The sequence below is a fragment of the Pezoporus flaviventris genome, unplaced genomic scaffold (genome assembly GCF_033815535.1).
Source record: "Pezoporus flaviventris isolate CSIRO_AGI_PZ_B2104156 unplaced genomic scaffold, CSIRO_AGI_Pfla_v1 ptg000066l, whole genome shotgun sequence".
Lineage (NCBI taxonomy): Eukaryota > Metazoa > Chordata > Aves > Psittaciformes > Psittacidae > Pezoporus > Pezoporus flaviventris.
The window spans coordinates 2328248-2354839 of record NW_026892614.1 but is presented as its reverse complement, the minus strand read 5'-3'; the positions used below and the strand labels follow the sequence as shown (position 1 = coordinate 2354839).

At 42.1% G+C, this 26592-nt stretch overlaps 1 protein-coding gene across 2 annotated transcripts in view; it reads left to right on the top strand.

The window, feature by feature from the left end:
- Positions 1-11990: 11990 nt before the first annotated feature.
- The window catches only part of ZFAND3 (zinc finger AN1-type containing 3), a 141885-nt gene continuing 127283 nt past the window's right edge, over positions 11991-26592 (top strand). The window contains exon 1 of one of the 2 annotated variants that reach the window (XM_061470931.1): positions 11991-12188. In XM_061470931.1, the coding sequence (XP_061326915.1) occupies positions 12118-12188 (71 nt within the window). In that variant the 5' untranslated portion in view covers positions 11991-12117. The remainder of the gene's footprint in view (positions 12189-26592) is intronic. The other variant, XM_061470930.1, reaches the window with a different exon arrangement.

The window sequence follows — 26592 nt, the reverse complement described above, 5'->3', positions numbered from 1 at the left end:
CTGAGAAGCAGCTTTAGCACCTTGCAGCTTGAGGGAAGAGAACAGATGCTCACAGATTCCCTGGGAAAATGCTGAATTTCATGTTAGGTTTTATCCAGGGTTGGCCCAGCATGTGAGAGCGAGAGAGGGGAGAGTGAGTTTAATAAATAGGTACTTTAGGTTGGTTTATTTACTGGTTTTATACATGTAGGGGATTTTATGTGTTTCATTCATGAGCCTAGTACTGCTGGGCACTGCCAAAACATAAACGACCAAGGCAGTTCTGTCTTGATAAAGTTACCAGCCAGGAACAGGCAGCACAGAACAGATCAATATATAATGTGGGAGTCATCGACAAACCACCTGCTTAACTGATGTCTAACAGCCTGTCTCCAGAAATAGACTACATGAGACAAATATGGGTGTAAAAGATTCTGCAATAAATAATTATGGATTAAGCTACAGTTAAGTACTGATAGCTTGTCTCTCTTCCATTTTTGTACCACTTCACCCATGGCTGCAGTCTTCATGCGTTTGACTTCAAACTTTATCTTCACTCTCCTCAAAAAAAGCTAGCCATAGATCTCTTACAGGAGTTTAAATTAGAGCCTAGTTTTCAGTGTAAGCTGAACCCAAACTGGACACAGCTGAAACCTAGACAGCAGAGTTTAAATTTAGTAGTTTTTCAATGACACCACATCTCCTAAGCCCGTGCTTTCCAGCTTCCCTATTGCCCCTCCTTTTCCTCCAGCTTCCCAGAAGCCACCTGCTTGTTTCTAGCAAAGCTGAAACCCAACATATCAAAATATCTCAATTTCTTCACCTTTTAGAATTCTTTAACAGCCTGAAAAGATACTGACTGAATGGGCTGGTCACCGGGCTGAGTGCTCAGCCCTGGATGCTCATTAGTGAGATAAGGGGAAAGAGCATGGTCTGGGGAGACACACTGACACCTGCATGAAAACAGCCATGGGAAGCTGGCAAAACAAAAGGCTTGGGCAGATGGATGTCCTGCATCAGGGCAGGTTAAATACAACTAGACCATCCCTCTATCTGCTTTACAAGGCAAAGTACTGCAACAGGAAGAGCAGCCATGAGGCTATCCCAGAGCAAGCTGGTTGATAAAGGACACAGTCAAGCGTTGATACAGGATAAAAGAGAAGAGATCAGAGTCCTTGGGACAGACCTTGGCAACAGGAGGACCACAAAAAAAAAAAAGAAAAAGAACAGACCTTGGGACAGATTGTGTGATTAGGTGGAGCTGGAGATAATTGTGTTTTAAAGATCTCTTGGGGAATGAGCTAGAATATATGTGGCAGCAGGGATAGATCTGTGGCTACACAGGTAGCTATCGCTGCATTTGTTCGCATGAAGGAAATGGAGGACTATGGTCCACATAGGTAAATTTCTTTTTAGCAGGTCAGTGCACTGTTAGACAGATGTGCCAGTACTAGTGGTGTAACATTGTACCCCACAGGCTGTTTTAAGTCCCAGAGCTATACTAAAAGAAACTGTTGACAAGAATACTAGTCTCCCCAAGTTATTTGTTCACAGCCTGCTGTTTGGCATAATGCAGGAAGCTGGAGAAGAGATCATTTTTTTTGCCATCTTCTGGTATCTCAGTTCAGCACCATCTGGACATTCACACCAGTTATTCCTTATTCCTGACTGGATGCTTCCCATTTTTTACAAACGAAAGATTTGCTGCAAGCTGTGATATTCATAAGTAGGATAAATGTCATAAGCAGTATAAGAGCTGCCAGGTAGCTCTCCCTGTTCATTCATATGATCAGTCAGCAAGTCCCTCTGAGTAAGAAGATGTTTTTCTATGAAAAAGCCAAAGTTATCCACTCTCTTGTTTACGGGTCTACAGGAAAATGTAGGGTTTCCCTAGGCTGCAGAAGGAGTAGAACAGCTGCGGCAGTGGGCCCTACATCTGATTGCCTTAACATCTCAAGCTGCTCCCCTTGCCTTTTTTTTCCCCTAGATTTGTTTAATGAAACCATGACAACAACATTGGTGCGGCTGCTACTGGTAACCAGGCTGCTAATATCTTTTGAACAGGCTAAGCAATTAACATAGGCATGCCTCGTAAGCAAAAAATACTAACTGTGGGACTTAAAATAGGATTTTCTTTCTTTCTCTGCACAAAAACTAACATGTCTTTACACTGCTTTGATAGGATTTGCCACCTCAGCCTGGCTAAGGCAGGTGTTATGACCTTTCAGCAAAAGATTTGTGACACAGGAAGAGGGATGCAAACAAACTCAGAGGAAATGAGGTGCAAGGAAAGTCCAGTGGCTTTGTACACACACCTGAGTACCTGGAGGGTGAGAGGGAGAGAGGAGACAGGAGAAATAGGGACAGAGAGGTACACAGGGTGTGCGTAGAGGGAACAGGATAAACATCAGCAAACAGGAGCTTGAGTGGCTCATCATTTAAATGATGATCAAATGAAAATCCCAGCCACAGCACTCGTGACAGTGCCACCTCCCACTGTAGCAACCAAGCACATCCTGTAAAGTGCTTAAGGGTGTGTGATGCTGGTGATGAATATCCCTCAAACAGGCAGTAGTCCATATTCACTGCCCTGTAACCCTCTGTCACCACAGAGCAGACCAGGCATCCTTCAGCCCCAGTGAGACACCACTTGGTTTCTTTCACACCAGATGCATTTCTCTGCTTCATTCTTGGATACGCATATCGCTTACTGGCAGCTGTTAAGATTTTCAGTATCACATTTGTTAGTTTAAAAGACTGCTATGTCTATATAAATTGGTTATATCATACAGTAGATCTGTCCATTTATGCTGGAGAAAGAAGCAAAAATAAGGAAGTTGTATCCCAAACTTGTAATGAAACATCAAACTTTAATAAGTATAAAAAAGGAGGGTAATGTCTCCCCCTCCTCTTGACTGCTATATGCAGCATCACATCCCCCCATCACAGCATCATAGAGGCCACCCTAGGATGTTGGTCAGGAGGACACAGGTCACCCCTTTGACACTTCAGTCCATCCACAGCATGGATGAGTGCTTTTTCTGGCTGCCCATGCATGTGTGCAAGCTAACAACTATTTGAACCCCTTGCTGGAGAACTCTCCTGATCATAGAATCATAGAATAGATAGTTTGGATGGAAGGGACTTTCAAAGTTCATCTAGTCCAAACCCCCTGCAATGATCAGGGACATCTTCAACTAGATCAAGTTGCCCAGAACCACGTCCAGCCTTTAACTTCTTGAACGAGAGCAGTACAGCCTGCTTTTCTTCAGGAAGGTATACTCGACTTCCAGTCTATGCAGTGCAGGGTCTCTTGCCTGTTTGCTGTAACCCTTCTTCCCTGCACAGCCAAGGGCCAAGTTAAAGATCCTGGGTGTGAGAGCAGCTATCTCCCTCTGTGCAATAAGCCAACATGGCCAGAAAGTGCTGGGGTAGGAGCAAAAGAGTCACAGTGTGGGGCTTTTCCTCTGGGCCCAAAGCTGGGAGGTGATGTGCCCATCCCAGAAATGCAGTCAGGCATCACTGAGAATAAGTAATGGCTATTGACACGTACTCCCAGTCATGCTCTCTGGAGAACTTGTGTCATCTTCTGATCACACACATGAACAAGCTCACATTAAGTTAAGGAGACCCTTCTACTAATTGCAGGTAAAAACAGCACTTCATTAATAAGCACAGACAGCTCATGCCTAGGAGTTGTTGTCTGTAAGTTGCCTTCAAAAACTTGTAGAAATTCCTGGAATGGTTTTTTTCGAGATTTTATTTGAAACAAGGAAAGCAGAAAGCTTTCTTCCCTGGAGAACTGAATAGAAACAGGCCTACACTGACACGGTCTTAATCCAGCCTTGACTCTGAAGAACAGAATAGGAAAACAAAGCAGTTTGTCCCAGATCCCATTTTGAGGTGTTAAACTGTCACATCACTTCAGAAATAGATGCTATTACAAAGCCACCGTGCTAGCTTTTCCCTTGGCCTCCTTAAAACTCATATCCCTGTTAACCAATACTGGGGGGGGTTAATAAAGGAATGAGAAAACTCAGCAGGCAGCGTAAGTGACACTCCCAGCAACACCAGCCGGCTTCAGGAGGCTAATTGTTACAGTAAGGACTTGAGAATCCATACTCAGAAGTCTCTCAGTTTTTATATTGCTTCCCAGGATCTTGCTGGTCCCTTCCTTCCCTTTTTCTATCCTCCTGTTACTCTTTTTTCCATCACTATGGTTTCTGCCTGTGGTATTTCACGGAACTATTTTCAGCTTGCTAACCATTGACCTGTCCCCATGTTCCACCTCCTCCTGTCTCCTCAGGAGCCTTCAAGATGTATGGTGTAACCTGTCCCTCAGTAGAAAAGTTGTCTGTAAAATGTAATAATACTCCTGAAATCCATTTGCAAACCCAAATAGTGACTCATCTTCTCTTTCCTATATGGGGTAGGAGTGGTTAGGCATACATAATCATTCCTGTGTCAGCACTCGGCTACAAGCCTGAGTGTGGGTATTCGCACTGGTCTCACGGTCAGACTTCTACTACACTTACTTTCTCATTTGTCCTACGAATCCACACATTTGCAGCCCATACAGGCCCATACTCTCTGCTGAAGTCAAAGATGTTCTTGGGAAGCTCGAGGCGAGAGTCTACCTTCAGAAAGTTAGGAACCTGCAATAATTCTGTTTCCATCTCCCCTCCTCGCTCCAGGACCGTTAGATCTTACCTCTCCCTCCATACACAAACACTGATAGCCACTTTTGTTCCCATCTGTTCATAAGAAGTCCTCCCTCTCACAGCAGTTGACTGTGACTCCAGGACCACTCATGGTGTGTGTTATATGCCACACAATCTGGGATAGACGGTCCCAAAGACTCTGAGACAAGGCTTGTCATGCCTGTTGCTGCTGTGGGAAGGAAAAGGAAGGCTCACTCCCATCTCCCCAGCATTGGCCCACACTGTACAGCTCATCCCTCTTTCTGCACAGCTGGTAGCATCAACAGAGCCATGCAGGAACAAAGTAAGGATCAGCACCTGGAGTCTCAGAGCTGCTGTTCACACTGGGGGCTATGGTCCTGCAGCTCAGCCACTGCAGCTGCTCTCATCCAGTCTGCTCTTCACTTTCTGTCTCATCTACAATGACAGCGCTGTTGCACAGCTCAATTTTCCTCTCTTACAGCTGAGCCAAGGTGTCTCCCCATGGTATCTTATCAGAAGCATCTCCCTAACCCTTGCTTCACTTAGAGATTCCCAGTCTTTCCTCTCCCAGTTCTCTGGAAATCATTCTGTCACAGGAAGCACAGGTTTCTTACCTGCTGCTTTGCTTTCTAGGTTCTCCTGAAGTTTCTTGTCTGACTCTGAAACAAAATGGAGTATCCTGGCTTCAGCAGTAACCTGTAAAAGTGAAATACTTTGCAGCTTGACAGAGGGAGGTACAGAGATCTTCTGATGTGTTGCTAAGGAAAATTCAAAACCTCAGCATTCTCTTCACTCATCTTCACTGAGCACCATCTCCTCACCTTCTGGCAAGTACTCCAGCTGCTCCAAACTGGAGTTGCAGCTCTCCCTCCCCTCAGGGTGAGATATTCCATCAGATCTCAGCATTTCCAGGTGGAGAGGAGAGGAGAGCAGAGCACGCTGCAGTGTGTGTGTGTTACTGCAGGAGGTTGCACATCAACCTGCCTCCTCTTTCTCCCTTGTCAGCCTCTGTTGAAGGCCAGTGGCTGCCCTGGTCTAGGAAGGATCAAGTTGCTCAGGGCCACTACCTCCTTCTCCAGCCTTTCTTGCTTGTATTCTGCTATCACCTTGATGCAACAGACAAGTGGGAAACACAGGCTCTCTAGCAGGCTGGAGGTGTGACTCGCAGCCTTGGGTCAGAAGAAGGCACAGATTTAGCTGAGTGGGCCAGAAGGTTTGAGGACCACCACATGCATTAGTCAGCCCAGCAGATGCTCCCACGTGGCATGACAGTTATGGTTGATTGCACAGCATCCCTGCCCGCAAGCCTGCAAGTTCACCCAGAGCCTGTCCAGCCATTTGCAGCCAACAGATGGGGAAATGCTTCTCAGAGATGTTGATCTGAAAGGCAAGGGCATTGAGCACAACTGCAGTAGCTCAGTCGTTCAGCATAAAGCAAAGCTGTCAGTGTGCACACAGCAGGGGAAACTGTACCATGGGTACAACCGTTAACACTTTAAACTTGTTTTATAACAGTGTCAGACAAATTTCAAACAGCTGCTCTGTATGTTCTTCATTTCCAGCGGCAATGTCTTTTTTTTGTTGTTGTTGTTGTTCTTTTACTTGCTGTAAAAGAAATTGGTGCTGCTGCTGTTTACAAAATTACCCAAGCTGCCCTTATAGTTTCTAACTTCTGATCTTGCTGTGATCACATGGATACCATAAACAGCAATATAAGGGTTTACTCTGCTAATGTTGGTGCCACAGCCCTATAAAAGCTAAATGTCAGATACATTATGGAGGGGAGCAGGCAGGGGCAGCAAGGGAGAACTGTCAGCTCCCATTTCACATTCTCCAAGACCTTTTGTCATTGAACCACCAAACACTTTCTCATGCTGCTGAGCAATTAAGCCTCGCCACCACTGGAGCATTTATGAGGGAATTACTGCTCATCTCAGCCATGCTCAGAAACACCAGGTCAGAAGTCAGAGAATTGAGAAATCTATTGAGGTGTCTGGAAATATGTTCAGCTGCCAAGTCCCCGGTCTGACATCTTCAGAGCAGTGGAGGAGAGAGCAGAAATAGCTTATATTCAAACAGATTGCCAGGGGCAGGCACCTTCCAGTCTAATGAAGGCTGGCCAGGTTTATATTTATACAAGATGAGATTTTTATTATGCTTGTTTACTTGTGCTGCAGCAGGACCCAAAAGACCTAGGTGCAGACAAGGTCCCTTTGCGCTGCGCATTATGAAAATGCTGCAGGGAAGACAGGTAAAGAAAACAGGAAATAGATAAATATCATTAGTCTTTTACCCTTCCATTTCACTATCAGCCTAAGCTGCTTCTTCAAATGGAAGGACATGCATAGAGCTTTATTTATTTATTTTTATCCATTTAATTTATAAATCAAGTAGTTACAGCAAAGATGATTTGGGCCACCACTGTTAAGTGAACCTGGACCACGGGGCAGAGAAGGGAGATATTGGGGTTCCTAAAGGAGCACACAATGAGCTTTTCAAGGGGGCACAGACTCTGCACTGGTTGCTATACTGGGAGTTGATCAATGCGAATGGTATTACAAGACCTGCAGGTGCTTTCCTCTGTGGCCAGAACAGCTTGTTTTGCTTTCCAAGGCTGCTTTCCTTCTGGTAAAATTGCTGTAACAATGCTTGACTTTTTTTTTTTTTTAAAGAAAAAGTGCTGGAGATCATTTGCTAAAAAGAGCTTTCAAAGGCTAAGAATGGTCTTTGCCGAGTCTGGTATCCAGCATCAGGAAATGCCTATCACAATGTGATTCGCATTATACATTCACATAAATCTCATGGTTTATAGTAATTATTAGACTAGAAGTCTTGGCTTATACAGAACATAGGACCATTTAGGTTTGAAAAGACCTTTAAGATCACTGAGTCCAACCACAAAGCCAATACCGCTGAGACCACCACTAAATCATGTCACTAGGTGCCACATCTACATATCTTTTAACATCTGCAGGTTTATTTTTCTGTGAGTGATTTCAGTATTACTCAATGTCACATCTGTGTGGAGTCACCACCCACTTTTATTTTCTAGGCATCCTCTCTCCTTTTATTAAATTATGCCTAATGTTTTGATTAAAAATATATATATATTTATCTGGCATTTTTTAGACTAACCTAGAATGTTTGTATAATTGCACTCCTTTTTTTTGCATTTGTGCTTTTCTCAAAGTGACCTGCATTATATATGGGGCAAGAAGGGTAAGTAATACATGTGTGAATTAAATGAAAGTATTATTAATAATAATTGCCTCTGGGTTAGTCATATTCATGCAAATTGTAACTGGCTGTGCCGAGTTTTCTCTTTCAACTTGGACCCTCCATCCAGTCATTAATTGCAAAGAATGCATTCTCCTAGTCACAGTAATAATAATAACAATTCCTAATTTTTAAATATGCCATCCAATAAAGATGTGTTTACCAGACTGCCCCTGAGATTATTAGTTTCCACTTCAGAAAACAAAACTGAGGCAGAGACTTAAAATAACCAGAAGAATGTCAAAGTCCTAACTCCAAATTCTGTGCTGTAACTATTTAGTTGTCCCTTTATTTTCAAACTTATGGTTTTTGCTTTAAAAAGACACAGCTACAAAACCTCTCTAATCTACATGACCTCGTATATTGATAATTCACAGCTTGTTAAATTATTTTTTGAAGAGGTTTTTTTTTTTTTTTTTTTTCTTTGTCAACACAACCAGTGTTGAAAGCCAAGATGAACTGAGCTTGCCTTCTTTCATCTGGAGATTTCCTTCAAACAGCAAAGCAAACTAGAGTCAGATTCACTCATGACCCAAGCCAGAGGTTAACGTTCAGGCACTTGTCTCTTCAGACTGCTTGTACTGACACCTAAATTAAATTATGCTAAATGAATAAGCAAATCTTCAGGCATTCAGCTAGATCATACCCTCCTGTGCCAGGTGCCTACAAAACCCAAGATAAGCTTTTCAAATGCAGAAAATGAGATGAACTATGCATGGGAGAGTAGGCATTTGAAAACCTGGCAGCCCTGGTTCTCATTCAGCCAGTCATTGGCATGGTTCAGTCACCTTTTCCAGGGTCACATCTGTGTTGCTGACTTGCTGCAGGTTAATGTCTTCACGGTCTGTAGCTTATGCCCTGGGCTCTAGTGAATCATCATAATTGTTCACTTTTTATCATTACCTATGACTATAGCTCAGACATGTCCTCTCAACTGCCCTTTCCCACATACTCATTTTATTTTCAGACTTAATATAGGGTTTAAAAGAATGATCTTCGAAAAGGTTTCACTTCTGCCTACTGGAGAAGAGTAAAAAGTGGTGATTATTACAATCAGTTCAAGAGTCTCTCTAACAGATTGGCACCACATGAGTCACTTTTACCATTTTATGGTAATTTAGATCTCGAGATGAGAAAGAAGATGTACAATACTTGTGACATTCTCCACCTGCTCCACTTTATGGTTGTGCACATGTATCTCAATTGGGCAATCATGTTTATACTAAAATAAACAACCCCCAAATGTTCTGACCATATACAGGTACAACCTTTTCTAGTATATCGGGGGGGGAAGCGCTTTAGAAACAATGGTATTTAATTGTTGCTTCTAAATCTGGTAGAGTTTTGCCTCCTGGACCTGTGAGGTCTGTTACTTCATCTAATCTTGCAACAGGGCCCCATTGAGAATGAGTCAAAAGCACCTCAGTGAGAGGTAAAAATCATACTTCAACATGAGAACATTTTTTGTATTTGTCCTAAGCATTTCTCCCCTTAGAGACATCTCTTTCATAACTTCTATTACACTCTGCATCCTGCTGGCAAATATCTTCCTCTTTTTTGTTTATAATTTTAAAGAAGAATGTATGCTTGGGATCTCTCCTTATATGCAACGTTCCCAGGCAAAACAGTAAACATTAGATTTTTCAAGGATTTCAGTGTCTGCAGGTTGTATTTTGGTTGCTCTACAGTGCATTCTCTCTGATTTGTCTGCAAATGGATAGCTGGTAAAGAGCCAAAGGGCTACTAGAGTCTCATTAAGAAGGATTACCACCTTCCCCATCATTTTTATTCATTCAGGTGTGTAGAACTAAAATTACGTTGTCTGTTTCTCTTGTCATGTAGTTGCTCACTATTCCTCTTCTGGCATCACTGTTCTTCAAGGTACTTTCCTACCACTAAGTAGGTTCCCTCCCCCATGCATGTTTACAATGAATGGAGGAGAGAGTTGAAAGAGGTTGAAACTTCCCAAGGTTGAAACACGCTTTGCTATACCTGAGCCACATGATGACTTCCTGTGTCCGAATATTCACAATCTTATCCAACTAATATGGTGCATATCTCTGCATAAGCTTCCTAAGTGCTGTTTATCCATTTGTTTATCCAGAGGGATGCTTATACAATAGTTGAGGAAGCATCTAGGGCGCTTTAAAGAGGGTTGCCAGTTGGACCAGTCAACGTGTGAATGAAAACTCTCAATACACATCCTGTCTCTATTGTACCGTATCTGTCTCACACCCAATAACGTTACTGCTTTCAAAGCTGCTGCTGAGGAAGAGCAGTGACTGTTGAGGTACTGGAGCATTAATGGCCCATGTGATGCATCAGTAGAGAGCCAAGTAAACCCAGACTCAACAGTTAGTTAGATAAAACTACCCTTCCTAGTAAATTCTGTCACAAACCAGTCTCTTCAAAAGAAGTCTGTTCACATCATTTCAACTAAATTCAAGCTTTTTATTAAAAAGTCAAGCATGTGTGTATATGTATCCCATTACTTTTTTCTCTATCAAGAATTAATTTGATATAAAATTCTTAAAAAAGGTTAATATTCGAAGGGTCACTGGCAGAATTAGTTAGTTGATCACAGAAACTATATACTCTGGACTTTATTAAGCATACTTATTATTTCCAATGTTAAATAACCCTGATTTCTGTGAAGCCAAAATCAAAGTATAAGATACAGAAGAACACGTCAAGAATGTATCAAAATCGCACATTTATTATTACCACACCAGCATTTTTCCACATAGCATTTTTCACTTGGATCAAAAAGGCAATTTTAGCAGGGGGTCAGCAGTATTTCCACTTCACAGAAAAAAAACAAGGTACTTCAAGTGCAAAATCGTAACTTACGGCCATTTGCTAAACTGGTACCAGAAGTACAATCCCCTCAAGCCAGTAGAGCCCTCAAGTCCATTTCCTGGAAATTCCCTTCACCTTTCCTACCCATCAAAGGGCGCAGGCATTGCACCGTGCCCGCTGTACGCTTCTTCTCTGCTTGCCATACCTCCTCTCTTTCCCTGGGACCAAAACACCAGCGCCAAAGCTTCAGCCATCATTCAGCTTAGTGTCCTCCGGCAGGGAGTGTCGTTTACCAACGGCAAAGAACCCCTCCCGAGTACGTCAGACACCTGACAGGTTTTATTTCAGGGAAACTGAGAACGAACATCTACAGAATAAACAGGATCGAGCAGATGGAGCCCTCTGGGCCCTTCCCGGCCTCCCTCCCAGCTCGCAGTAGAGAGGAAGTAAAGGGAGCCCAGGGGGAAGAGTGTCCCGTCCTCCGATGTGTCCTGTGTGCCCGTCGTCCGTCCCTCACACCCCGGCACTGGGTTCCTCAGAGGAGGCCACCGGCCAGGGAAAGACACCGGGTGTTCACAGGCTGCCCAACCCCGGCACACCGGGCTGGCAACAATCAGTCCATTCTCGCTGAGGCAGCCCCCGGCCGACAGCCTCCGCAGAGCTGTGTTGCCGCGGCGGCCCGGGCAGGCACCGCCATGCAGGACAGACCCCCCGGGACCCGCTCGCACCGACCAACTTCCGCGTCGCACGCACTCCGCGCCTGCGCGGGCAGCACCGGCACCCCCGCCGCGCCGGTCTTCCCTGGCTGTACCACCATGTGCGTAACGCGCGGGTAGAGCCGCAAGAGGTTAGCGGCTCCGGGCAGCCCTGAAGCCCTCAGCCCCAGCTGAGCCTCCTCAGAGAAGCCCGTTCCCTTCTCAAATCTATGGACGCTTTCCCAACTTGCGTCTTCCCTAGTTACCGTCCCCGCTCTAACTCAGCTCTCACCCGGGGATAGTCTATGGTATATGCCACTCCCAGCTGATCCGGTGCCTTGGCGAAACCAAACCGCTCAAGGACAGGGGGAGGCAAGGCGCCGGCGGGGGGGACGCATTGTTGAGTCAGGGGCCGAGTGGCGGGGGAGGGCTGGCGCACCCCGCTGCCACAGCGGGGTCGTCACAGAAGCCGGCGGGCGGGAGGGGCCTCCGCACGGATCTCCGCGCCGTGTCTCCGCTCCCCAGCGGGCCCGACCGGTAGGGCGCGGCCGCCCCCCTCCCGCGGCCGCCCCTCCACCACCTCCCCAGTGGTGTCTCCCGGCTCCAGCTGACCGGCCTGGAATCCCGGCTGGGAACCCCGCGCCCCCCCGCCTGCCGCTGCCGCCGCCCCGCGCCCCGGCCCCACCATGGGAGACGCCGGCAGCGAGCGCAGCAAGGCGCCCAGCTTGCCACCGCGCTGCCCCTGCGGCTTCTGGGGGTAAGCGAGGCCCAGGGGCGAGGAGGGGGCTGGGCTGGAGCTGGGCTGGTGGGGGGAGGGAGGGGGCCTTCCAGGGGAAGGGCGAGGCGGTGGGGGGCCGCGGCCGGGCGGGGGCAGGGCCTGGGTGTGGGCCTGGCCGGGCCTAGCCTGGCGGGGGGGGGGGGGCGGCTGGGGCGCCGGGCCAGGTCGTAGCCCTGGGCTCGGCCCTGTCACGGGGGCCTAGCCCGCAGCTCGCCCCGGGGCGGGGCGGCCGTCGGTCCCCGCCGGGCAGGCCGCACGGGGTGCCCGCTAGGGCAAAGGGGTGTCCCCCTTCCTGCCGGGTGTGCCGCGTCGAGGGCCTGGGTGGGTGCTGCGGCGGCTCCTGCTTGGAGGCAGCGGGTCACGCAGGAAGGGGGTGAGGCGGAAAGGTGGCTGCGTTGTCCCTGGGCGCGGGGGGGCCTGGCCTGCCCCGGCCCTTCGCGGTGGCCCCGCAGCCTCCCCCGCCGCTCACTCCCCTCGGCGGCGGCCTTCCCGGCGGCTCGCTGGGGGAAGGCCTGATCGCTTCCTCAGCCACGCAGGTTTCCTGGAGCGGCAGTCCCTTCTTTTGGGCTGCGGGGGGACAGACGGCTGCGGGCTGCTCTGCGGGGCCTGCCTTTAGGTCCTCAGAGGCGAGGAGTGGATAACGCGGACCCCTGAGTGCTCGGGTTGGGGTCCTGGAGCAGAGCGCCTGACACATCCTTGCCGTGCGGCCGGGAACGGGGAGCTCTCAGGCAGGTCAGCGCAGGGCAGCATAGTTAATGAAGGAGAAATGCAAAGGACAAAAATACACTTGTGTGTCTACCTCATGAAGGCAGGGAGGTTCCTAATAGATAAGGTCCTCCTTAGCTGTCGGCTAATCCCTTTTTAGGAAGAAGAAAGTAGGGTCATTCCTGTTTCTCAAAGGTGAAAAAAAGTTAGCCTGTTCCTTGCCTAAACTGCTGTCACTTCTAGGGTCATATGTCTGAAAATGTTTCCAGTATTGATTTTTTTTTTTTTTTTAAATTAGGTGTAGCATGTAGAATGTATACTGGAAGATACACATGATCATAAAGTATCTTTAATGTATATCAGGAGCATTAGTCCCTAATGTTCTTATTTACTGTCATTTCAAGGAATATGTGTCTAAATAGACTTTTGAGGGCCCACCTGAGATTTACATTTGTCTGTGATTGTACCTTCTTGGGATTTATGTCATACAATGTAAGGTACTCTGGGGAAGTGGAGGCTGAGAGAAAAGAGATGCAATAAGGGTGATTTAGTAATGTCACTGTACATTTGGTTGGTTTATTGGAGTGGCAGGATTTTGAATGAAATCCCATTTTTGAGTTATGACAGAAGCCTGAATGGCAACAAATGCCATGGCACTGCTGGGAGTGATTTTGCGAGACAGATTATAAATATACAATAAATTATTTTGTTTATTTTTGTTTTGTTAGGCTCCCATATTTGGGCCTGATGTTTTCTGTAATGTCGTGGAAAGCAAGTTGCTGCTGTATCTTATGTAGTGTACTAACTCCTGTAATGTGGTACTGATGTGAAGGGAGAGTTGCAGAAAGTTAAAAATGAACTTTTTCTTTGGGCTGGTTCAGTGTGTTGCGGTAATGAGAAGGAAATCTGGGCTTTGTGTTCAAGGATCGACTTAATGGTGACAGGAAGCTCTCAAGAAACCCATTGCCTTTAAGGCTGCTACTTTTTCTTTTTTTTTTTTTTAAGCATATATATCCCTTGAACAAGCAGCTGCCAAAAAGGTTTTTTTTTTTTGCCTCCCTCTGTCCCCTGGTTACAAGAAACATTAGTGTTTCTTGTGAGATACTTTTGAAAGGCAACACTGGAAAAACACTTTTCTCCACCAATACAGTGAATAAATTAATCTGCTTTTCCGTTGTCTTCCAGGTTCATTTCAGTGCACAGCAACTAGAAGATCATGATTCTATGATTCTATTTTTCCACTTGAACCCAAACAAAACCCTGCAAAAAAACCCAAATTGTGTTGTCAGCTTTCAGAGTTTGATGGTACTCTCAGTCCTGAAGAAAGAGTCTTCTTGTCCCTATTTACTTAGTCCTTGCTAGTACTTGGAAAACTGGTAAATCTCTACAGACATGCCGTTCTAGTGCAGTTGCATTGGCAGGAATACTTAAGGGGTCTTAGTTTTGTACCAGCTTTCTGAAGAAAGTAAATCCTGATAGCAAAAAGCCTTATATGTGTCTGAAGTTGGAATTCTGCAATGTCAGCTAGGGTTATTGCCAGCAGCATGTCTTAGGACAGTCTTATTTGTGATTTTCATGTCATCTTTATATGTCTGTAAAGTCACATTTTGGAATAATAGGGCTGTATTTACTCTTTATGTGCAGGGCATTTAAGGCTATGAAAAGTTTTGAAAGTTCTTGAGAGCCTGAGACATGTAGATAGCAGGTTTCAGGAGATCAAATAATTATGTTTAGATTTTTCCAATTATTAAGGATGATTTTTTTTTTTTTTTGATATAATACTTAGCCAGGACTGTGTGCAATAGGATTCTTACTTCTGCAGTAATCCACAAAGATACGAATCAGTAAGGAAAATACAGAAAGAAGTATTAAAACTGAAGTAAGTCATGGGGTTTCTGGGCTAAAACTTGCCTGTTTGTGAACAGCGATAGAAGTAGCTCCTGAGATGCATGAGCATAGTGGTGGCATACAAAGAGATTACAGGAGAAGACTAGTTGCATTAAAGTTGGAGGGGTTCTTTTAAAATGCCTGCTTTGTATCAGAAATTCAGATCCTGTAGGTTTTAAGAATCTCTAGTGACTAGAAAACTACTAAACTCTTGATGTTTTGAGATCTAAGAGACTGAAAAAGTAACAGCTGAAAGGAGAGGTGTGAGTGAGACTTCTCAGAACTTCTGAAGCATCTGTCTAAGGTCACCAGTAAATGTTTGCTTACCTTTTGTTGAAGATCATGGAATCCATCCTTAAATCTTGTGCAGACTTGCCCTTCTTTTTAGAATATCCAGTCTGTCATTTCTGCTCAAGTAAAGTTTGAATGGAGCACTGAAATGATCTTTATATTTTTATATTCACACAAGTTACTGTTTGGAAATATTTTGCTACCCTTCCTATTTTTGTATCTTTAGTCAATTGCAGCTATTTTGCTTTTTATTGGAGTAGTGTTAGTGTACAAGGATTGGAAAGGGTGCAGTATGTGAGTTATTTTAGGTTACTTTATCTAGAGTTTATGCTGCGCTTAACTTCTCATTCTTGTGGTCTGGAAAAATTCTTTCTTCTTTTCCTGATTAACAGACCATGTAATGTTGGGTTTTTTTCTTAGACTAGTAGATTTCAGAAACCTGTTTCACTTTATAGCATATATAAAATCTTCAACTCTAAGCTAATAAATACATGAAGATGTTACTATATGTATATATTCCAGTTAAGCCATTTTGCTTATTAGAGATGAGGCATAATCCTTTAATGAACTACACGTTGGCAATTCCTCTCTGGCTTTTAAAGGACTCCACAAAGTTTTTGCTTGTATATAGCTCATCAAAGGGCCGAGGCTTTTACTATTAAACAGTTATATGTGTATATGGGACTTGTAAGCTAGAATGCTCCTTGGCTGGTAGAACCATATACTGTGAAGGAGTATATGGTTCAGAGAGGGTAATACTTTTACAATTCTATGTGTACTGTAGTGACTGCTGCTTATTTTTCTTATGGTCCAGACTGATACCCCTTACCACTGAAATGAGTCTCTCAGAACCAGTAAAGAAGGAAATATGTTAATGGATGTAAAACAAATGAATTCGATTCTTGAAATGGTGGCAGCCAGCTGGAAGTTGATTGAAAACACAGTATGATTAGTTTCATTTCGTTTTATTTCTGGCAACTATAAAGTATTGTAGTTACCTAAAACTGATGGCAGTACTATTTGAGAATATGCCAGCAGGGGTTTTGCAGGATGTTACCATTTGTTCTGCCTTTCTCTGACACTGTGTGCATCATATGTGTGATGAGACATTGTGCCCCAAGCATTCTGTGCAGGCCCAATCCAGAGTTTATTTCTGAGTCTGGATTTTCCAGGCACTTATGTATCATCAGGTCCCTGCCATGCCAATCTGGCACTTTTCTCAGTTTTGTCTACTAAAATTAAACATTTGATCAAATGGTGAATCATTTAACATAAACATGATTAATTTGTGACTGTATATCACCAAAGCTTGCTTTTAGCTTCTAAACAAATAATAATTATATATATGTTATTAGAAGCCTCTTCTCTGCCTAGTCTTTTTCTTCTTTTTTTTTGGTGATTACAGCTGTACAGTGACTGTCCTTTTAATGCGTACTTCCTAATCTCATAGGTTGTGTAGGTCATCATGACTGTGTAATGCCTTCATAAGCCTAATTTTGTTGTGACCTCACATAGATGTTCCTAAATGAGGCTTGAGTAAACTGTTGAAATATGTACCTTTCCTGCTGAGAATTCATTTTCACTGTGCTTGTGTTATGCGGCTCCTTACCCAGGCTTTCACTCACTGGAGCTTTGACTCAGATGCTAGAATAAGTAATGAATTTGTCAGTTTATGCAAGACAGCACAGCGCTACCAAATAGGTTATTGTTTATTAGACTTCGATAATAACTGTGGTCTTTGAGCAAAGAGTGAGCAGTCAGGGTGAGGTGAGGTGCTTTGGGATAGCTGTGTGTGGGTAGTGCTGTCTGAGGGGCAGGGTTTCTCTGCAGTTACTGGTGATCAGAAATGTCAATTCTTCCCTCTAAAGTGCTAAACTGATTTAAATAAATAAATTCATGATTCTTATGTCTTAGGAAGGTTAATTCTTGCAACTTGTACAAGGCGTAAACAATCTTTTTTGGTAAGAGAGAAGCTTGCTTGCTTCTGTTTATTACAAGTGTTTATAGGCCGTCTATCGCTGGAAAGTGTGTTTGGTTGGAATCAAGTAATTTGCCTTCTGTGGCAAATTAGATTGAGACTAAAAATACTTGAATATTGTTTGTTTGTTTTTTTTTTTATCTTACTCTGTCATATCCTTGGGTAAAAGAACTTGAAGCACTTTGTAGTTAAAATGATCACTGATTGCTGTAATACATCTATTGGTCTGTACACACAGAGAAGTGACAAATTATTTAAGTGACAGAAACAGAGACCAGTGAGGAGTTGATTTATCTACAGGTTTTCCTAGGAAGTGCTGCAGAGGATGATAAGAGGCATTGTAGAGACATTGAAATTCTTTGTTTGGATCTTAATTTTGGAAAAAACTGAGAATTATGGGACATACAGAAGCTTCTGTCTGAGGAGAGAGTGGTGGTGGGGAACTGAACTTGGTCATGTCTCTAAATTGGAGTGACATCAATTTGATGGATGGAACACTCGGTGGGTAAAGAACTGGCGGGATGGCTGCACGCAATGAGCTGTGGACAATGGCTGAATGTCAAGCTGGACACCAGTTACGAGTGGTGTCCCTCAGGGATCGGTGTTGGGACCGGTCTTGTTTAACACCTTCATCGCTGACATGGCCAGTGGGATTGAGTGCACCCTCAGCAAGTTTGCCGATGACCCCGAGCTGTGTGGTTCGGTTGATACCCTGGAGGGAAGGAATGCCATCCAGAGGGACCCTGACATGCTTGTGAGGTGGGCTGATGCCAACCTCATGAAGTTTAACCATGACAAGTGCAAGGTCCTATACCTGGGTCAGAGCAGTCCCAGGCACAGGTACAGGTCGGGCAGAGAAGAGATTCAGAGCAGCTCTGCGGAGAAGGACTTGGGGGTGTTGGTCGATGAGAAAATGAACATGAGCTGGCTTCAGTGTGCGCTTGCAGCCCAGAAAGCCAACCGTATCCTGGGCTGCATCAAAAGGAGCGTGACCAGCAGGTCGAAGGAGGTGATCCTGCCCCTCTACTCTGCTCTCGTGAGACCTCACCTGGAGTATTGTGTGCAGTTCTGGTGTCCTCAACATAAAAAGGACATGGAACTGTTGGAACAAGTCCAGAGAAGGGCCACGAGGATGATCAGGGGACTGGAGAACCTCCTGTATGAAGATAGGCTGAGAAAGTTGGGGCTGTTCAGCCTGGAGAAGAGAAGGCTGCATGGAGACCTCATAGCAGGCTTCCAGTATCTGAAGGGGGCCTATAGGGAAGCTGGGGAGGGACTCTTCATTAGGGACTGTAGTGACAGGACAAGGGGTAACGGGTTCAAAGTTAAACAGGGGAAGTTTAGATTGGGTATAAGGAGGAAGTTCTTTACTGTAAGGGTGGTGAGGCACTGGAATGGGTTTCCCAGGGAAGCTGTGAATGCTCCATCCCTGGCGGTGTTCAAGGTCAGGTTGGACAGAGCTTTGGGTGACATGGTTGAGTGTGAGGTGTCCCTGCCCATGGCAGGGGGGTTGGAACTAGATGATCTTAAGGGCCTTTTTAACCCTAACTGTTCTATGATTCTATGTTTCCTGCTTGAATAAGAACATGCATAATAAATAAATTGTGAGGTTTTTGTGATTTCCCTCAGTCATAATACAATTAGAAGAGCATTTTAACTAAAGTCAAAAGATTTTTTTTTTTTTCTTCCCATTTTTTTGTACAGTAAGCAGTTGCCTCTTGCAACTGTGGTTGCAAGGTACCACATTTTGTATCTCTTTGTTGCAGAAACTTACCTTTAGGAATAGGGGTTATTGGCATTCAAAGTAAAAGCAGATGAACTGGATTTAATACTTTAACTGTAATAAGCTGTCTTCTAGGAATGTGAAAACAAAGCTTTCTTTTTCAGTACTTAACAGAATAGACAAAACAGAAAGGAGATTTTGTTTTCTAATGAAAAACAGCTGTTCTGCATCAGACCAAAGATGCATCCAGCCCTGTTTCTGATTTGGGTGATGAGTGATCATGAGGGAATAAATGTACGAACAGAGTAAGCATGCGGTGATGCTTATCTTGGTATACCTCCTTCTGGCAGTCTGACATAAGTTTGTCCTCTGGTTTATAGATTTGTGGCTTAGTAGGTCTTACCTATTTTTTTATGAATTTACGTAATGACTTGATGATCTATATGTACTCTTGACCCTCACAGCATCCTGCAGGAAGTAGTTCCATAATTTAACCATTCTCTTTGGGGGGGGGGGGAGGTAGTTGATTTTGTTTCCTTTAATCTTGCTGTGTGATAATTCGAAGGAGTGAATAAATTCAAACAGCTGGTGTACGAGGGTGTTTTTTCAAGAAGATCCAAAAATAGGCCTGCTTGATTAAAAATCTTCACTTCTTTGGTGAAGCCAGAATTTGAGAAAACAAACACTTGCTTATTCCGTAAATTTATTAATAATTTTTATAGAAAACATTTTAGAAATAATTTCTAATTGTAGATGCAGTGCTAATTTTAGACACACATATTCAGTACCTTTTAATCTAACTGTAACTTTCTCATCATTCACAATGAAATTAAGTGTCATAGCTGCTGCTCCTACAGGTGGAATGAACAAGAAAGAAGTAGATTGTGAGCTGCTTTTTTGAGCCTGGAGAAGTTAAGTTACCATGCCTAGGTCACTTCTCAGGCTTCTTTCCATCTTCCTGTCAGTCAGTCAGTACCTTCTTCATGTCTTTTGTAAACTGCCATTAATCAAAGGTATTGTGATTTGGGCAGTGCTAATGATTATTCCATGATTAATACTGTGAAATATCTGTCTTAATGCTAGTGAGTAAGATGTTCAGCTGCTGTATCGTAGCATAGATATGTTGTGCTTCATATATTGCCTCATTTTATTGAACATGCTTTGGGTTCTCAAGTTTCTAATGGTAAGTCCAGTGTGTTAGAGGGTTATAGTAGAAGAATCATCAGTTTTAAGTAAATACTGCTGCCGGTTTTAATTGCATATATTTTAACCACTTCTAAATCAAACTTCCACAAACGTGGTAATGTTGTTGCTGCACGTTGGGCTTGGAGAACTGTTGAAGTCTCAGATTTCTGGGCTGTGCTTGCAGGTGGGTTGGAACTAGATGATCTTTAAGGTCCCTTCTGGCCCAAACCATTTTGTGATTCTGTGATACAAATTGATGGAAGCATCATGGCACATTGTTTCTTTTAAGGTGTTGAAATTAGTAATGCAAAGCATTAACTTGAGAGAATGATCCTTGGTGGATATATTCATTGGATATGTTTGGTTCTGTCTTGAATATTTTCACTAACATGCTGTGCCAGTTATTGGATTTTAAAATTATTTTAAATTAGAAGGTTGTACATATAAATGGACACAGGCTTCTTTAGAGACATTTGGTAGGAATGATGAATGTGATATGTTTTTCAGCAAATTATTGCTTATGTTCTTTGAGGTTTAAAATGTCACTATGCTCCTGTATCTCCTCAAATATGCAACCTTGACGGACTAACCTTGGACCCTAAAGTATTATCACAAATGTCTTTTGAATGTTTGGTTTTGATAATGTTGAAACTCTTATATGGATCTCAGAGATAAACTTCATATTCAGTTCAGGCAGGTAAATTACATTGATGGTTCTTCCTTTTTCTCTCTTTTTGCTCAAATGACAAAAATCCTTATATATTCAGTGCAGACAGGGTTCACCAACATGGGATCCCTTCTCTGGTTTTGGAAGAAGAATGAAAACTCAGGCAATAGCTGCAGCATGAATTAGCTTTTCCAGACATCAGATTTGTGAAGGAACTTAGGTTGCAGATATTATGTATTTTCTCAGGACACTGAAAAGGCCACATAAGAAAATACTCTTGAGGACACAATATGCAGCTAATGCAAAATGATTCTGAAAAAGAAACCATTGTGTGGGTGATCAGGATCAGTGGTTTCAGATGGTTTCAGACTCTGGAGATGCTGCTAACGTACAGTAGAAGTGCGTTGGTATTTTTACATTCTGTTAAAATGGTGAACCATTACGTTCTAACTCAAGATTTTGAAGTGACACTGCGTTTAATTTTTTTTTTTTTAATGACAAGGGTGGATCTTCTGTATGAATTGCTGAGAATGCTGCGTGCTTAAGGAGTTTGGGATTTTAACTTCTTTTTTTTTAACACATTTTTTTAAATCTTACAATTTGGAAGTCAGTGTATTTCAGTAGATAGCTCCAGTCACTCTAGGTTATTCTTTACCTGTACTCGGGAGAATGTATTAATTGAAGAGTTACAGTATTCCATGAGTTGAAGAAGAAAGGCATTTGCAGTTGTGTGTTCAATTTCTCTGTTAATAGCAACAGAGCAGTAGCATTGTGGTTGTGCAATACTTTCCTGTATGAAGAAGTATTAGGAAATTGTTGATGTATTTTTACATTTAATCTGTCCTCTGGGATCTTCCCTGCAGCAGGGAATGCTGCTCTATGTTATATTTATGAAAGAATTGTAGGTATCCTGTTCAGTTCTTCCTGTTTAGTCTGGCCACCATATTCATGCTCTGAATTTGAACAATGTTGGTCGATGGGAGAAACATAAATTTAAGTTTCTAAGTATTATAGCATTTTTATTAGTGGTTTTAGGGAATGTATTTTAAATTTACTTGCATTTGCATTATATCCTTTAATAAATGTACTTTGGCTAGTGCTGGATTTCCAATGTTTATTTGGTGTAAATTAAAGAAACCAACTGGAAGTAATGAAAAATTGTGACAGGGCTTTTCTTTAAAAACAAGCAAACCAAAACAAAATCCCTGGCAGTGTTCAAGGCCAGGTCAGACAGAGCCTTGGGGGACATGGTCTAGGGTGAGGCATCCCTGGCCACAGCAGGGCATTGGAACTAGATAATCTTAAGGTCTTTCCAACCCTATCCACTCTGTGGTTCCATGAAAAAAAAACCCAAACACACACAAAACCCTAAAAACAAACCGCAAAAAAAATTTGCACGACCAACAAAACAACAGACAAAAAATAAAAAGGCAGGCTGGTTCCATGATAACCTCCTAATTGCACACTTAGAAAAGCAGAATCCCAAGTTATGTCCTCATTGACTTAATTGCTAAAACACAGCCGGCCTTCACAACATGACTGATACTGAGATCAGCGCTGTCGCCATAACAGCAGCATTTTGATCTCTAATTATATGTTGTTAGAGGTGTCTCAGAGGAAGTTGCATGTATAAAGTAGGCAAAATGCTGTCATTTAGCAAGAGTCTCTCAGTACTGGAAATTGTATTGTTCTTCTAACTGTTGATTAGATGCTCTTTTGGTCTAAGATAATGTCAATATTAAGGAGTCTGGGGTTTTGGTCAATTAATTAATTGAAACTTTTTTTAACACGTGTCCAATATTACTCAATGAAATGCATTTTCAGCTGCAGAAAGGTGAGTCTTATTTCAGGTTTTGCTGACATCAGTTTTCGAGAAGTTCGTTGTTTAATGTCCCAGTGTTGTTTTTTTTTTTAGTGATCTCCTTCAGTGAACTAATAGACAATAATGATTTCTGAAATTGTCCATGTTAACAAAAGCTTGCTTATTAAGGCAGATAGGTTTCAAGTGTTCCCCTGAATTGTTAGCATGTTAATCAATTTAAAATCTAGTAATTTCTGATTTTAGAATCAACTTTTGTGTGCTTGTTTGGAAGGAGTGAAAGCATTTTCAACATAGTATGTTTCCATAATAAAGGTTCTTTCCAATTTTAATTTGAGTGTTAGTCTAATGACTCAGTTTTTAATAGGGAAAAAATATGGAAAGAAGCATGATTTAATTTTATAAAATTATGAGAATTTTAGAATATTTCAAATACAGGTGTTCTTTGAGGCAGCCAAAATCTTGTTTTTTAATTTTTACATAGATGTGTGGATGAACCACCAGCTGTGCTATAAAGTGATAGAGGGCTTTTAGGATTAATCCATTTGTACTCAGTAACTTCCCTAGGCTAACTCATTTTTGAGCTTTCAAAAGAAAGCAATTGACAGTAATACTTTGAGCACTTCAAATATCTTTTTCTTGGCATTGGAGCTTTGTGATTAATACTTCATGGCAAAGTAGCTGAAATTAAACTGCCTTGGAAATAATACTTAAGATGTAGCAGGTGACTCCTTATTTAAGAAAGTGGACTAACTGCTGCTTGTAACTTTGGTGTTGTCAAATGCTTATTTGTGATACTTCTAACATACCTATTTTATAGTATATTTCTTTTCCAGAATTAGTTAGATGTTAGAATGTTTCTATTTAGTGTTGAATGATGTTGTATGTTCTTTTAATATTTTATGTGTAGTTTGTTAACATAGGTTTTATTTTGGACACTGGGCATGTTCCTGTTTTAACTTTCTCTTGGATACTTTGATTCCAAATGTACACATCCTGTGCTCTAATACTGACTTTTTTTTTTTTTTTAAAAACCATCTTACATTTATTACAAGAAATTAGAGCCTATAAACCCATAAAGCTGAGGGTAGGAGAATGCTCCTTTTTTTTTTTTTTTTTTTAATAAAAGTCCTTTTCTTGGCATTTAAGTTTGGAAAGGATTTGTTACCATTTCTGCTGCTGCTGCACTGTGTGACAGTTGGTCCATGCCTTTCCCTTTGGATGTTTTCCTTCATTAATGAATCATACATCACTTCATTTAGTTCCACAGTGCTTTGGGAGTCTTGATGGAAGGCTTGGTAGCAGGGAGTGTTTACAGCTTCTATAGCTCTTTTAGGGAGAGGTGGTGTTTTAAATCAAAACTTGCTGTAGGACAATATTGACCCATTGTTGTTCCAGGGATGTTCATGTAGAAGGAAGTGTTTGTGGTGGGTGGAGGAAGTCTCTTTCAATCAGGAGAGTTGCTATGAAATTAGAAGAGCAAGAACTGCCTGCATTACACATCTGCAAGTCTCAGGTAGTTTTGCAGCTCGCTCTTAATGAAGATAGGACCCCATTATTATCCATTATTCTGTGATGCAGTCTCTCCTTTGACTACTAATGTTCTTGTATGACTAATTCAGGAAAGACCAGAAATCCTTCTGGTGAATAATTAACACTTCCTGTCCTGTTCAGGTGGCTTTTAAAGACAGATTCAAAAGGTAAAAGAAAAACAGTGATACATATTATTATATAGTAAACTAAACTGATGTGTTCTTTCAAAGTAACCAAAATACTGGAAATTCCATCACTTGCTGTCATAATGAGAACTCTAGCACTACAGGTTAGAATTCAGTTGTCTGAGTTGACATGTCTTCTGAAGTGCATCTGAAATTCAAATAACTGAAATAACTGGCAGTTTTTTAAACTGCTGTAAGGGAAACCCAAACTAAACTAGACAAGGACTTTGAAAAACTTAAGCCTACGTAATTCAGAGATTGCTGTAAGTTTTGGTTTTTCTTTTTGTTTTGGTTTATCATTCACCTTTCTCCACCCCCTTCAGATCCGGTTTCCACCATTCTCCTATACGCCATTGAGATGGAAAGCGATTTAGCTGTTTTCTTACTAGCATTCTTTCTGTCCATGTTATTTCAGTTTGCTCAGTTAGTTGTGGGTTTCTGACTTACACTAGCAACATACTTGTTGCAAACTTGAATATGGAAGTGTATTCAAGTAGTCTTTATGTTGTGGTTGGAAATGCCGTATGGTGATTTTTATTTTGATACAAATGTATGCACACACAACTTTAATGTCTTCACAGATTTTGACACATGATTATAAAAACCGAAACATAAATGGATTGTGTAGCTAATGACTTACTGTAGCACAGAAGAATGCTAATATGTATGTATCATTTTTCAAGATGAAAACAGCTGTAAATAACCCCAACATTTTCTGTTGGAACACATATTTGAGTAGCTGTTCCAGTAGTATTTTTCCTGGTATGAATGTCACAAAAATAAAATTAGAGATCATCTTGATTTTTTTTTTTTTTTTTTGAGGACTACTTAAGGCCACTCAGCCAATAAATACTTTAGTCGATTTGTGGTCCAAATGGATTTGTAGTCTCTTTAAGGTTATGTAGTAAGTTGGTGAAGTCAATGGGAGCTCCAAAAACTTGTATTTTTTAGGTGTCCGTGAAAGCAGGTAGAGAAAAGAGTAAGGGAAATGGTGTATATGAGTCTCATCTTGGGACTTACTATTAGCTGGTTAATCAACAGTGCTGTCCTTTCTTTTGCTTAGCTTTCTTGCCCCTCATCATCTATGCAGGACACATTCTGAAGGTAAATGTTTTATTCTTAGTAGCACCTAATTTAGAAACAGTAGACCAGCTTTTGGAGGTACAGGCTTTTCTTCAGTATATGGGGAAGCTGGTTTACTTTTTCTAAGTATGCATGTAGATATTAACTCAGTCTCCGAAATCAGTCTAACTTACACCCTTAGGTCATCATAGCTGCAAGAGAACTACTACTAGAACATGAAAGATGAATGTCTTTACCGGCTGGCTGGACAGATGGCTTGAGTTAATGTTTCTGTTTTCAGCTGTTTACTTGTAGATATTGTTCAGAAACTATTGTTTCTGCTAAAATCAGGTAGCATGTATGTAGCAAACACTGAATGTGGCATTATCCTTACCACGAAAGATACAAGCTGCCAGTTTAATTTGTACCATCTAAATATAGCTACAGATGTGTTTAATTCATTTTGATTCTACTTGAATTAGTTAAGTGTAAACATTTTCTTTGAAAGGCTGTACATAGCATTTTATCTTCCCATAACAGAACAAAAACATCTACATAAACTGACTTGAGAAAAAAAGATGCTTAGAGAACTAAAAATCCAAAAATTTCACCTACCTACTGAAGTTCCCAGACTACTGTTGTGCTTTGGTGAAAGTGGAGAGTGAGAAAAGATTGTGTGGTCTCTTTTCTGAAGGGGCCTTCCATGAGTAAAGGATGCAGTTGACGTAGGTGCACAGATATATGATTAAAAGCTTAAAGTCAAGCAGAATCATAGAAACATTAATTTTTCTTCCTGTATTTTTCTTGGAGACCAAAGATGACTGATGTTATGAGCTGATCCTGCTGCTTGCTTAATTTTTAAATTTAAGGAGTTAAAACTCTCCTGCTTCTATGTAGTGTTCAGCATTAATTTGACACAGTTAATGAAGCAGTAGAGTTGCAGTTTGAAGCTGCAGCCTGTCACAGTGGGTAGTTAAAACTTACTTCTCCTTGTGTACTGAGGAGGTTACACACAGTTGGATAAGAGTTTAGGATGAGGTAATGTTATAGGGCTCATTTTTATTACCTACTGTTAATGATCACTCTGTGCTTGGTTGCTGTGCCTTTGCCCAAGATTACCTTTAAAAATGCGTAAAAAGTTGATCTAACGAAAGAGCCTTTGCTGTTTGTGCCGCATACATGCGAACAAAATGTTTAGCTTTGCCCTGATTTCCTATAGTCTGACTTAGATGAAGTAAGTGCAGTGATTGTGATTTATCCCGTCTTAGTAGAAGAAAATAAGAAGTTGAGGCTTGTTTGTACACTGTCTCCGTGTCATTTCAAAATAGGCAAATGATGAGGAGGATAA